The sequence below is a fragment of the Camelus dromedarius genome, chromosome 2 (assembly GCF_036321535.1).
Source record: "Camelus dromedarius isolate mCamDro1 chromosome 2, mCamDro1.pat, whole genome shotgun sequence".
NCBI classification, from domain to species: domain Eukaryota; kingdom Metazoa; phylum Chordata; class Mammalia; order Artiodactyla; family Camelidae; genus Camelus; species Camelus dromedarius.
Genome location: NC_087437.1, coordinates 32,050,574 through 32,063,982, shown reverse-complemented (window position 1 = coordinate 32,063,982; position 13,409 = coordinate 32,050,574). Strand labels below are relative to the sequence as shown.

Here is a 13,409-nt window from a genome sequence, read left to right as displayed (position 1 = left end):
CCTATCTGACGTTATCAAACCTCTTGATAAATACATACCACTCTCAAGAGTTTTTAATTGAGGCTGTCAGGTGGCAGTGAGGCCAGAATGCCTTGGTTCAGAACTGCCAGCTGGAGAGAGGAATGAGGTAGATGTCTCACATGTAGATAATCTTAGGCTTGTCCTCCTTCCCTCGGGGCAAAACATGTAAATAGACCCATTTTAGTGGAGCTCAATAATGAAATTTCCTAAAATTTCCTGTGTCCTAAGTCTGGTTGTTGTTATACATTTTGCGGAATTGTAAAGTAATTGGTAGCACATGGAATGGTACCTGCAGGGGATCAGGGCTTGCCTGCCTTGTTTGCCTCTGCATAACTTTTGATATATCTCTGCTTGGTGGAGCCAAATGTTTATTTATGACATATGGGCTTCCACTGACTCAGTGTGACCACAAAGTGACTCTATTATTGCCAGAAATCAACTACATTTGCATCATGTAAATATACACATACACACACACACACACGCATCCATATATGTTTATATTTCAAAATTCATATAAATTCCAAAATTACTTTCATGTCTTTGTGCCAGCTCCTATGAAAATATCCCAGATTTGTTTCTGATCATTTTACTGTTAACTTCTTTGTATTCTTACTACTGTATGGAAATCTAACTTGTGTTTGGCGACCATAAATAGTACATAGTAGGAAACAGGTGAGTTCTTCCCAATGAATTTTCCCTGGAGATTTTGTAATTGGCAAAGTGTTCAGATTCCTGTTCCTAGAACTGAGTCAGACTTGTCACTGTTGTAGAAAGTCTTTCTAGTGGTTACCAAAAATTCACTGGAGAAATAATGAAAAATCAATACAGTCACTTAAAGATAAGTTAAATTAAAATTTTTTTCTTAACTTATATTTCATTATTCTTACTTTGGAGGGAGTATTGGCTGGAAATATTAGAAATAATATTGAAATTAATCCAGAAATATGAACATGTTGCCACAATAACCTTTTTCTATAATTATGAGCAGTCAGTCACCCAGTCAGAAATGACCCCAATGTGAATACTGTTTGTAACGGCAACTACTCATCTGTCTGCACAATCGGGACAGAAAAGTGACTCCAGAGGTCACTATTTAAGTACATCTCCTTCACCATTAATATGATGGTTTTGTTTTTAAATTTGGATATTATAAGAGCAAAGAAATAGTTGTTTAAAAATATACGACCACTCCTCAAGAAATTAAACATAGAATTACCTTCCTTAGAGCCAGCAATTCCATTCCCAGGTGTATACCTAAAAGAACTAAAATAAGCATTCCAACAAATCCATACACTATGTAAATGTTCACAGCAGCCCTGTTCACAAAACCTCAAAGCTGGACACAATCAAAATGTCCATCAGTGATTGAATAGATAACAAAATGTAGCATATCCATCAGTGGAATATTTAGTCTTCAAAAGGAATAGATACATGCTACATCGTGGATGAACATCATGCTAAATGAAAGAAGTAAGATACAAAATATGAAATATCCAGAATAGGCAAATCCACAGAAACAAAATGCAGATTTGTGGTTGTCAGGGGCTAAGGGGAAGTGGAATGATAAGTAACGGCTTAGTGGGTCAGGGGTTCCATTTGGAGTAATGAAAAAGTTCTGGAACTAGACACAGGCGATGGTTTCACATTATAAATGTATTTAATGCCACTGAATTAGATTCTTTAAAATGGTTATTATGGTAAATTTTACGTTGTGTGTTTTACAGTTTAAAAATTTTTTTTAAATATGACTACACATTCTGTGACAAACTCCGTCCTTAATAAGCAGCAACTACTCCATCATTATAGTATGGCTCTGGGTTAATCTCTCTGTGCTGCTACTAGTAGCAGCAAGCACTCTGTGCTAGGTACCATTTTAAATGCTTTACTCTACTCTGAGCAAGTATTATTCCTAAGTAACAAATGCAGAAAGTGAAATACAGAAGTGAAAATGAAATTTTCCCCAAATCACATAACTTGCAGATGGTAGACCTGATATTTGATGCCAGGTTGTCTAGCAACAAAGCAACAAAGCCTGTACCACTGGCTGCTGTGCTATTGGGTGAGCTAATGTTGTCCTGTGATAATAAAGCTGATGTGCTTATGGCAGCATGTTCTCAGGCTCCCAGAATAATGTCGATGAAGTTTCGGTCCTTAAAGAACAGACTATTTTCATGCAAATCTGCAAAGTACAAACATTTCTATTACTTTTATTATTTGTTTGGTTACCATATAATCAATTAGATCAGTGGTTTAATTACCATTGAACATACATATACCATGAAAGAACTACAAGAAGTGCAATTCCCTTTGGGTGCAAGTTCACTGTGCTGTGCAAGGCTATTGGCTGTGGTCAGAGGTATCCTGTGGCCATTTGCAGTCTTCTGTTGGAACAGGAGTTACATGCAATTTCTCAAATATATCTCTCCCTCCTTGTCTTTCATTCCTGGGGCTAGACTTAGTAAGCTAAATGAGGTTTGGCTGAGTCATAAAGCAGGGACTTGGCCATAAGGCATGCAGGGGGCTGAGAAAAGTAAGGAATATCATAAACACAGAGAATGGGGCCAGAAGTGATAGATGAGAAGAAACTAACTAGAATAAAATAGCAGCTTCCTTCAGGGATTTCTGTACAATCCCGAATCAAACTGTCTGAGAAGTGTGCCTCACTTGCGTTGCATTGCAGAGCCTCTGTATTGCCCAGCTCTAGAAAGGCATCATTTACCCTGTGGCCTGTGAATAACACCCTGTGGACTCATGCAGAGGAAAGCCTGTGTGGCTATAAGCAGAGGTCCCTCAGATAAAGCCTAAAGTCATATCTAAAAGGATGTAGTCTGCAAGGCAACCAGAGCTCTTGGACAGACACAGTTCTTGGCAGCAAGTAAATGCTGAAGGGCACGTTTCCAGCATATACCATTGAAGTAGACACAGGGAGACCCACAAACAGGGCCATTCTCCTGATGGGAGGGCACAGGCAGCAGTTAGGCAGGATTCAGAGACAGCTCCCATTCCAATGAGGAGATGGAGTGGGTCCCACCAGTGGGGAGGAAGTAAGGACCCATGACTTACTGTTCACCTATCTTAATCTCTGTTCATCCCACCCAGACTTCATCTAGCCCAGTAGAATTAGTGGTGACAGAGCTCCTGGTTAACCATCAGGTCTGCCTCCCTTGGTTCTGTAAGTGGCTCAAGCAAAGCCTGCCATGGGAAATTGTTACTCTTGATAGGCAGCTAGGGCTGGCGTAGGCAAGGGCAGGTTTCATGATATTCGTACCTGGAGCGCAGCCATTTCAGGCTCCTCATTAGTGCTTATGGAAACTTAGTATTATAGCTCTTTCTTGCCTGTTCGCCATCCAAATCCTAGGAAAGACCCCTGATCGTTTATCCCCTCTGTTCTTTTCCTGCCACTTCTCTCAGTCCAGGAGTCCAGCCCAGGACTCGATAATAATGAAGTGTTTCCTTACAGCACTTTTTCATACAGAACATTACCAGATAATATGTGTTTACTCTAATGATTGGGTATTTATGAAGGTGGAAAGTCCTCTCCTGGGGGCACCAAACCAATGGTTTTCTGCTAGGAGATTTCCTTTGAACAAGGTGCTATCACATAGTATAGATGGGTTTTAAATATTTCAACCATTTTCAAGCTGGCTCTGGGTCATAAATATCTCTCATCGAGACTTTTGGATTCTCAGATTCTCCTTCATAAGAGGGCTCTCAGTGAAGTAGAAAAAATGGCAATGAGGCCCTGCCAATGTAAAAACACTATTTAATTTCAAAATGGAGCCATTATAATCTAAATACACAGCAGGGGGAAATTGGACTGTGCATTTTGCCATGCTTTTAAGTGTTTTGAACCTTAAGAATAGCTTTCTGAGCTGGTTCCATTTCAATCCTGTCTTAGAAGAGAGAAACTACCATTCAAAGGCCCTTCCAGCTCTGGGACTTTATGATTTTTTTAACAAGCACCTGGCATCAGATTTCCCACATAAGGCACATTTTTGAAATGCCAGAGGTTTTTTTGGTGGTGTGGGGGAGGCAAGAGGCTACTCCTACAGCCTCAGTTGAATGAATGGTGATTGTCTTCTCACCCCATAATTCATGCTACCCTCTGGACCACTGGGAAATAGCCAGTTGAGGCAGGGATAATTCAACTATTAACCCTCACTTTAGTTCTTCAATAGATTTTTCTGTCTTCCTCTGTGGGACAAAATATTTAACCAGCTGTTTCAAATTTACAACTAGAAAGTTGAGTTTCTGAAATCTAAATGACATTACTACTCTGTTTTATGATATAACTTGTTCTTTTCTCTGGGCAGCAATAAGAAAATAATTAACCAGAAACAGTAAAAAAAAAAAAAAGTTGATTCTGTTTAATATTAACTGTGACGATTGATGTCATTATCACCAGATTTTTTAAAAATATATTTTTATTGAAGTATAGTCAGTTAACAATATTGTGTCAATTTTATCACTGGATTTTAGGTCACATAAGAATGAAACAAATTACATTCAAGTACAGCTTGAAAGCAAGCAATGGATAAAATGAAGGCTTTCAAAGATATGTTGACCTCTGTCATATGTAACACTGATTTATAGAAAAATGATTTTGTGATTATGACATTAACTTTTACTGTAGACGTTCAGGTTTCCAAGGCTAACTCAATAGAGGCAGTTTATCCCCTTGACTTATTTCCCTGATTGCTATGCTTTCAGTTAAAGGAGTTCCCACTGGGGAACAGTAGTACTTTGAGTTGGAATTTCATGGGTCAGTCACGTAGGCTTCCTTCAAGAGAGGTTTGGGCATGAAAGGAAATGTGCCACGACTCATCCAATTGTGCTACACAGATCAAAACTGCAATCAAAACCAAATAAACCATCATGTCTCTAAATACTGTAAAAATGAAAGTGATACAAAATTTATAATAGGATTTACATAACTTAAAATACCTACGTATAAATGAAATCCTCTTTGACTCCATCTATTATTAATTTCTGCTTAAATCAGACATAGTAAATTACTTAATGTCTTTGAGCTTCAGATTCTCCTTCTACCCTGGAAGTATGTACATCACAGGATGTGATGTTGTGAGCGTGAAGGGGCAATACACCCATAAAGCTCTTAGAATGGAGCCCGACATATAATAACCAATCAATTAACGTTAGCTAGTTTTTCCCTTTTTTTGCTGCAAGAAAGTCTTCTTCTCACTTGGGATGCTTTGAATACAGCAAAGTATCAAGCCTTTTCTGAGAGCTTCCTGGTGGCATTCTTGCTATACATGTCTCTGGCTTCTGAGCCTTGAAATAGCAACAGCATCAAAAGCCTCTCTTACTCACTACTCATGATATCCTAGAATTTTGAAGGATTTCAGAGATGAAGTGAATGACTTCAGCACTGCTTTGAGATCTTCTTTCTTGCTAGATCTTCTGTCATGTTTCCAGAGAAATTTATTTCAGTTGTATAGAATTTTATTTCAGCCTGCACTTCAGTATTAGCTCTATAAGTTCTTTTTAAAACAAGCAATTAGGTGAAAATTTCAGGACACTAAGAGACCTAGAGATTCCAGGGGTCATTAGGATCTCCTTTTCTCTAATCAGAACAGCACTACAGCAGACCACCTAGCTGAGGGTCAATTTCTTTCTCCATATAGTCATAGTTGTAATTGTGATCATGAAAATGGTAAGACACATTACTAAGTAAGTACTTGCTCTGTGTAAAGCACACTTCTGTCTGAAAACCTCGCATGAATTCATTTCTTTTGTGCTCGTGTTAACCAAGGTGACCAACTCTTGGTTTGTGCAAGTCTTTCCCAGTTTTAGCACCAAAAGTTTTAAGTCCGAGGAGCCACCTCAGTCCCAGGCAAACAGAGATGGTTGATCACTCTAAACAACTCTTAGATATAGGTGCTATTATTATTGTTCACAAGTAAGCCACAGAGAGGTTATGTAGCTTGCCCAAGGACATAATGCTAGTAAGGAGGAGAGTCTAGCTTCGAGTCTGGGCTTTTAACCACCATCGCGGAGCAGAACTGGATTTTAGATGAGGGGTCAGAGCAATTGGCCAGAGAATGGCTTCTAAGGGGAGGGGCTTTTCAGTCCCTGTCTCAGGGCAGAAACATTGGTTATAAGAGCATCCAAGAATCTCCATCACGTGAAAGTTAATGGACAAGTCTTACCCTGTTCTTTAGGAGCAACATAAAACAGCAAGCCGATACAATTTCTCAACTGTTTTCACATAAGAAATTCGCAAGTATATATACACAAAGAGACACTACAGATCACTGCATGTGATTAGATTTCAGCCCTCACGTGCAAAGTGTCCCAGTACCCTTCCTCAGCTGACTCCCCACCCTCTACCCTTTGCTGCTTGACTCTTAATAAAACTCTCTACTTTCTGTTAGGACAAGATTTCTGTCTCCACCCGATCTTCTTGTTCAGTGTAATTTTATTCTCTATCACTACTTTCACTTATTGTAAGATTGCAGCATTTCACATTACAACTCAGCTTTGTAGAGGAAATCCACCATCATTTGTCTAGAGCTTTTCATGGACAACTAACCATTGGTCAGTAAGGGGGAAATTAACTGAGTCTTTGTTTAAATTTCATCTCATCCGATCACTTGAGTTGTACATTTAGGAAACAACCTCTCATTTGGTTATAAATATTCTTTCTCTTACACCCCCCATCCTTATCTCCCTAAGGTGGCTTCTGGAAGCATGAGGAAGTGGGTCCTGTTTCCTTGTGATGGTGGAACAGCTTTGTGCCTAGAGGATGGGAGTGTCTTCCTGTGTAAAGGATAAGGTCCTTTGCTTGCTGATTACCCTCTCAGCTAAAGTCTAGGATGATGTTACTTATCTTCCAGGCACTATGTGCATGGGCAGGCCCATAGCTCTACCTGGCAGTCTGACTGCACCTCAGCACCCACTGATGCTGTGGCCCGCTCCGAGGCCTGGTTGGGACAGTGCTTTCTGCACTACACTGGGCAGAACTCCTCCCCACTACAGTGATTTCTCTGAAAAGCTGTCCAGCAAGAACCTCAACCTCTTCTTTCTCATATCCACTCCATTATAGAGGCAGGGGTGGTCCATGAGAGCTGAATCTCAGACCTTCTCTGCCTGCCTCCAACCTATGCTTTTAACTAAGTTGGCTTCCCTGGACTGGTGCAGAGAGCCACCTGGGAGTGGATCACCTTCCTAAAGGTCACCATTGCCCTCCATGTTACCATACTTAATTTAATATACGCCCCTTCCCCAAACTGAAGTCCAAACATAGGGAAGGCAGAACCCATTTCTGATGTCTTCTCTTCATAATCTCCCCTGCTAGAACTTAAAAGTCTTCTTTTACTTCTTCTATATTATATTCTCCCTTCCAACCATAAAACTGATCTAGCTGCCATCCTCTCCACATCACAGGTCTGTAATGGAAGTTCTCCATGCTCAGGGGTTGATAGATTAAAGGAAGATAAAGAAATGTATAAAATCCTTCCTCAAGACAAAAGCTTTGCTTGCAAGGCTGTTGCTGTGCTGTATCATACAATTTCAGCAGTTAAAAGATGGATTCCTTCTTACCTTAGTCTTTCTCTTTGTATTCCTCTAACAGTCTAATGTCTACCCCACCACCACTTCATGGCCACCCTGCCAGGTAGGTGGAGGCTCTAGTGAGTTGGGGCAAAGCTTAAGAGAAAAATACATTTAAAACTAGAAATATTAGCCTCATTGCTTGGTAATTTAGTGAGACATCATTTAAATTACCTGCTTTAACCAATATCAACTTTTTCATTGTATATGACTGTTTTCTTTCTAAATTATATAGCTAATACATGAACATAAACCCATAAGGAAAGAATTAAAATAATACAGAAGTATGTGGAATAAAATGTGCATGCTCCCCTCCCCTAATCCCACTTCTCAACCAGAAGTAATTATTGTCAATGGTTGATATATAGTTTGCCAGATCTTTCTCCCATGCATTTATATAAATATATGTGTTTATGTACTAATCCATAATTTTGACTTTTTTTCCAAAATAAGACTATGGTTTGTATATTTCTGAATATACAGTTATATCTATGGTTTATATATTTCTGAATATACAGTTACCAAATTTCCCTTCCCTTATCTGAATTTTATTTGCATTATTAAGACAGTCATGCACAAAAGAACTTTATTTCATTCTGATGATTCAAAACAAAAGCATCTGTCATGCTGGTTTGATAACTGACTGGAATTTTTGCCACAAACTGGAAGACAGACATAGTACTTTTGCTCTGGGTGGGGATGTTGCACCCATGTGCATGTGATAATGGCCAGTAGCCAACCAGCTGCTGAGAAAGGACCATGTATTTCTCAACCAATGATGTCATAAGTAGATCTTAGTAAACATGAGACAAAGTTCTCTTTCCCATTACCTTCCTGCCCTAGATTCTTCATCAAATGGGAAATTTGGTAGTTTAGTTCTTAGCACACATGAGTTCAACAACTCACATTTCTGAGTACCTAGTACAGAACCAAGCCCTGGAAATAACAAGATGTTTAAAGGAATGTCTTTGGATATTGAGAAATAATTCAATATTATCTCAAATAGTCATTTCAGATATTCATCTTCACTTTTGAGAATCTTTTTTTTTTTTTACCATGGAATATCTTTCCTTCTATTTCCTACATCAGAGTTATGAAATAATTGTTATTCTGTTCAAAATTTTTGAATTTCAATTGGAGAGTGACACAGTATAGTTTCAGTCTAAGATAAAAATCTATTTTACAAATCATATGGAATTAAAGTTTGAGAAGTGGTCCACACTGGCTTGTGATGTCTTCTTCCATTTTTTTTTTCAGGCAAAAACAAGAATATTTTTAAGTGCTGAGTTCGTTCTACATTTTTTCCCCAAAATTGTAATTTATGTTTGATTTCAAAAACATAACTTTTAAAGTACTTTGAAAGTGTTCTAGTCAGACAATTACCAGTTTTATTTCTTCCTACTTTATTTCTGTCCAATTTAGGCAATTTATACAGTTAAAAGACAGTATTATTCATTTATTCAGGGTCGGTATTTTGAATTCCATGTCTTTGAGATACATCCAAAGGAGAATCAAAAGGGATATAGAAGAAATAGCTTCAGTGCTTCTGAAGTCTAGTCTGGCTAGTGTCAAACAGGAGAGGGAAATCTACTCTAATAGGCCCTGCTGCCGTGTCCTATACTAACTGCTAGGAGCAAGTCCTGGCAGCCTTGGGCAAATGTCCAGCCCTGCTTTGGGCAGTCATCATAGACACATTTCTTCATGACCCTCTACAGTCCTTCATTGAATCATAGAATTTCAGAGCTAAAAACTAAATTCTAGTATGGCAGTTCCTTAAAAAGTTAAGCACAGAATTACTTTGTGAACCGACAATCTCACTTCTGGAGACATATCCAAAAGAATTGAAATCAGAGTCTAAAAGAGATATTTGTACACCCATGTTTATAGCAACATTATTCACAATAGCCAAAAGGTGGAAACAGCCCAAATGTCCATTGACAGATGAATGATGAATTGATAAACAAAATGCGGTATATGCGTACAATGGAGAATATTCAACCTTAAAGAGGAATGAAATTCTGATATAGTGAAATAAGCCAGACACAAAATGATAAAAATTGTATGATTCCACTTACATGAAGCACTTAATGTAGTCAGATTCATAGAATCAGAAAACAGAATAGTGGTTCCCAGGAGTTGGGAGGAGAGGGAAATGGAGAGTTTTAGTTCTATGGGTATAGAGTTTCAGTTGGGGAAGATGAAATGTTCTGGAAGTGGATGGTGGTGATGATTGTACAGCAGTGTGAATGAACTTGAATGCTACTGAACTGTACCACAATAAAAAAATTCTTACCCTCATAGAGCTTACAATCTAGGAGAAAGAAAAAGATAATAAGCAAATAGAAATGTAAAAAATTTTAAAGTACATTCTAGATTAGCTTTTGGCCCACCCTCATTTTACAGATAAGAAGCCAGAGGACAGGGAGAAAAGATAACAAGAGCCTATCCAGTAAGACCCTGATTGTCTGACTCCTGGGCCAATGATTTTTCTGTTGAACCATACTTTCTTTTTGAGATACTTCTAGTACCTCTATTTTGTCTGAGCCTTTTGATGATGTACTGGAAAGAGAATAGACTCTGGAATCTGGGCTCAAATTGCAGCTCAACTGCTTCCTAAAAGTTTGATCTTTAGATTTCCTTCTTCATAAAATGAGGATAACAAGACCTACTTCATAAGAGTAATTTGTTATTGTTACACCTTGGTACAAAGTAAGTAGTCAATGAAAATTAGATCCCTTCCTACTAAGTTCTTCAAATGCCTTCTCTGAATTTGTTGCTCATTTATTTATATTATGTTCAACATGCATATACTTTCAATCTAGCAATTTCTGCAAAGATATTCCTGTTTGAGTTTTATAAATCATTCTAAAAGTGCAGTGTGGATATGGAAAAGAATGATTCAGTTGAAAAACCTGGAAAATAAGCCATATACATTTATTTGACCCTTACTTAGCTGGGAGAGAATTTCCAAAGTGTAAATTTGGTAAAAAATTCAAAACAAGAGCTAACATATTCCTTTTTTTCCAAAAAAATAAAGCCAACTCTGATATTTCTACCAGCTTAAAAACAAAAAACAAAAAAACAAAACAAAACAAAAAACCAAAGTCATACTGTATTTTTATTTTAAAAAGGTGCTTATCTCTAAATAAAAAGTATATAATGGCATGAATTATCCCAAGAATGATGTGTTTCTCAGATCCAATATATTTAGAAAAGTGGTCACAGTTATCAACTGTTAGCAAAGAATCACAGGACATTAAAGTTACTACCACAGTCCTCCTTCACCTGATTCTACAGCTTTCTCCACCTCTAAGAACTCTAAGTTTGGTTATTTTGATTATTCCCTCTGAGTTTATAATTTTCTTCTAATTCCTTCTACCACATGTGAGGATAAAAAAGACCAATTATTCCCAATTTATACACATCTATAAAGAGCTCCTCTTTATTGATTTGCCATGGCTCTTTAGGTTTATGAAAAGATTCGTCTTACGTGCAGATTAGAGAATTATGTTGACTATATAGTCATTGCATAGAAATTAATGTCTTAGGTTATATTTCTAAGGCTGAACAACTTTTGTTGTCTTATTAAAGATACTGGCAATTTATTTTGGGTTATACATCCTTTCCCTACAGAAGCTATAGATAGCTCAGCTGGGGAGGTTCAAGACCATTAAACAATATGACTCTGCAGAAGGTCGTATCACTTTATGAACAAAACACGGGTCTTAGATTTTAATGAACTTAGATCTAACTCCTGGCTCTATATCTTACTTGATTAAGTCATTTACCTCTCTGACCTTTTAACCTCTTAAATGAAAAGAGATAATAATCGACAATTATGAGGATTAAATGATAATTATATAAAAATCTAAAAGAGTTATTGGTACAAAAGTAAATATTAGTTATTCCATACACACAGAAACTAAAATTTTATTTTTATTTTTGATTCTAGTTTTGCTTGATTTAGAATTTTCACTAGACTTTTAAAATATTATAAATTATAACTCCATTCTGAAATGTTATACAATGCAACTTGCTTAAAGCATATTTATTTAAATCTACGTTTCATTTATGTTCTACCGTTGTTTAAAGTTATTGGCTCACAAACTGAAAACTAAAGAAAGTATTTCTAAAGGTGTTTGTGTGTTGAAGTCTAAAGTGTAACTCTGGGAAGAATCTGATGTTTAATGCTATGTGTATTTGTTTCTAGATTCTGTTAGAAGTTGTGTAGCAAAGCTGTTTTTCACCTGCTCCCTGAAGGGTCATTACTGCCTCTACAGTAAATCCAGTTTTATTCTCATCAGCCAAGAACCTCAGCCATGGATCCAGATCATGTTTCTATTTCAGCAGGTGTGTATGAGCTGCGTTCATCGTGGCTCCTTATGAGACAGTGGGGTATCAGTTTATAACAATTTTTACTGAATTATTCTTTGACCATGGTTGCTATGTAGATAATAGCAGTATATTCATATTTCATTAGTAATTTTTAACATGGATTTTCTATGTTTTAGGATAATTCCCTTATAAAAGGCCCTGGATTAGTAATCAGGAGGACAAACCTATTAATATCTTGACTATCCTTAACTTTAAAAAAGAAGAACGAATGGGAAAATACTTTTTGTTCAACAATAACAACAAAAACATCTTATTTGGGGGAATAGCTTTCCTCATGTAGAGCTAGCCTTTATTTCCCCCACAGTCTTCCAATCTCTAATTAATTTTACTATCGACATATCTTTTTTTGACATTGTTAAGATACTGGAATGCTACTTTTTTCCATAGAATTTATGTATATAGGTAAAATTACATAAAGAGGAGCTTTGAACTTAACAATAAAGAATTTGATGCAAAGATTTTAACATCAAAAGAGATTCTTATTTGGAAATACTTATCTTGAATGCATTAAACTTGCATATAAAATTTGAATATAGATTATAAAATATTAGTAATAGAAAGGATCTTAGACATCATTTTTCCAGATAGTAAAATTGAAGGACAGAACTCAGACCACCTGACTGCAGAATGAGTGATCTTTTCACTGTTTCACATTATGTTAAAAAGCAGAATGGAGGATGCAAGCAGGAACAAGGAGGGTGGAGGCCGAGAAAACAGAATGCAAATTTTATAAAATGGTTAAAAATTAGGCCAAATGATAGTATTTACTTCTATTAATAAAATATTTCTATGTTGAGCCCTACAAAAACCACCAACCAGATAGTTATATTTCTTTCTAAAGAAAAGGCATGCTTATTAAGAAAAAAATGAATTTTAATGCTACATTTATTATAGTTGAAAAGTAGAACTGTAGTAATTAAGAAAAGAGACAGCTTAGACATGCTTTAGGGATACCATGTTTCTCTGTATTGGGTCTTCTTAAGAACACTTAATCACATCGCATAAAGAATAACTCACATTTTGATGTGAATCAACTTATATGTGAATATTAAAAACAGCATTGATTTTTCTTTCTTGAAATAATGATCTTATTTTTCTTCTACTTTACTAATACTTTTCAAATAGTTTACATCACTGGTTTTGTAGTTGGTTTCATCTTTGGCTTTGTTCTTAACAGTTGTCAGTTTTCTGAAAACAAACCAAGAAAACTTGATTTTACTTTTGCCCCTTTAGTCTTATTTAATTGACTTAGTCTAATCCTTTGTCTTTCTCTTTAAGCAAAATCACCAAAAAAAACCTGTTTAGCCTGCTTTTCTTCTTTGTTCTTTCTACTATACTGTTCTCTTTCTTTTTTCACACCTTTGATATTGTGTGATCTGGGTGAAGCCTGACTTTGGGGTAAATAAAAATCAAATCAT

At 36.7% G+C, this 13,409-nt stretch overlaps 1 protein-coding gene across 8 annotated transcripts in view; it reads left to right on the top strand.

The window, feature by feature from the left end:
* VEPH1 (ventricular zone expressed PH domain containing 1) overlaps nt 1–13,409 on the top strand; it is a 241,986-nt gene that overhangs the window by 130,661 nt on the left and 97,916 nt on the right. For all 8 annotated transcript variants that reach the window (XM_064492326.1, XM_064492329.1, XM_064492319.1 and 5 more), the window contains one exon: nt 11,807–11,946. In XM_064492326.1, the coding sequence (XP_064348396.1) occupies nt 11,807–11,946 (140 nt within the window). The remainder of the gene's footprint in view (nt 1–11,806; nt 11,947–13,409) is intronic.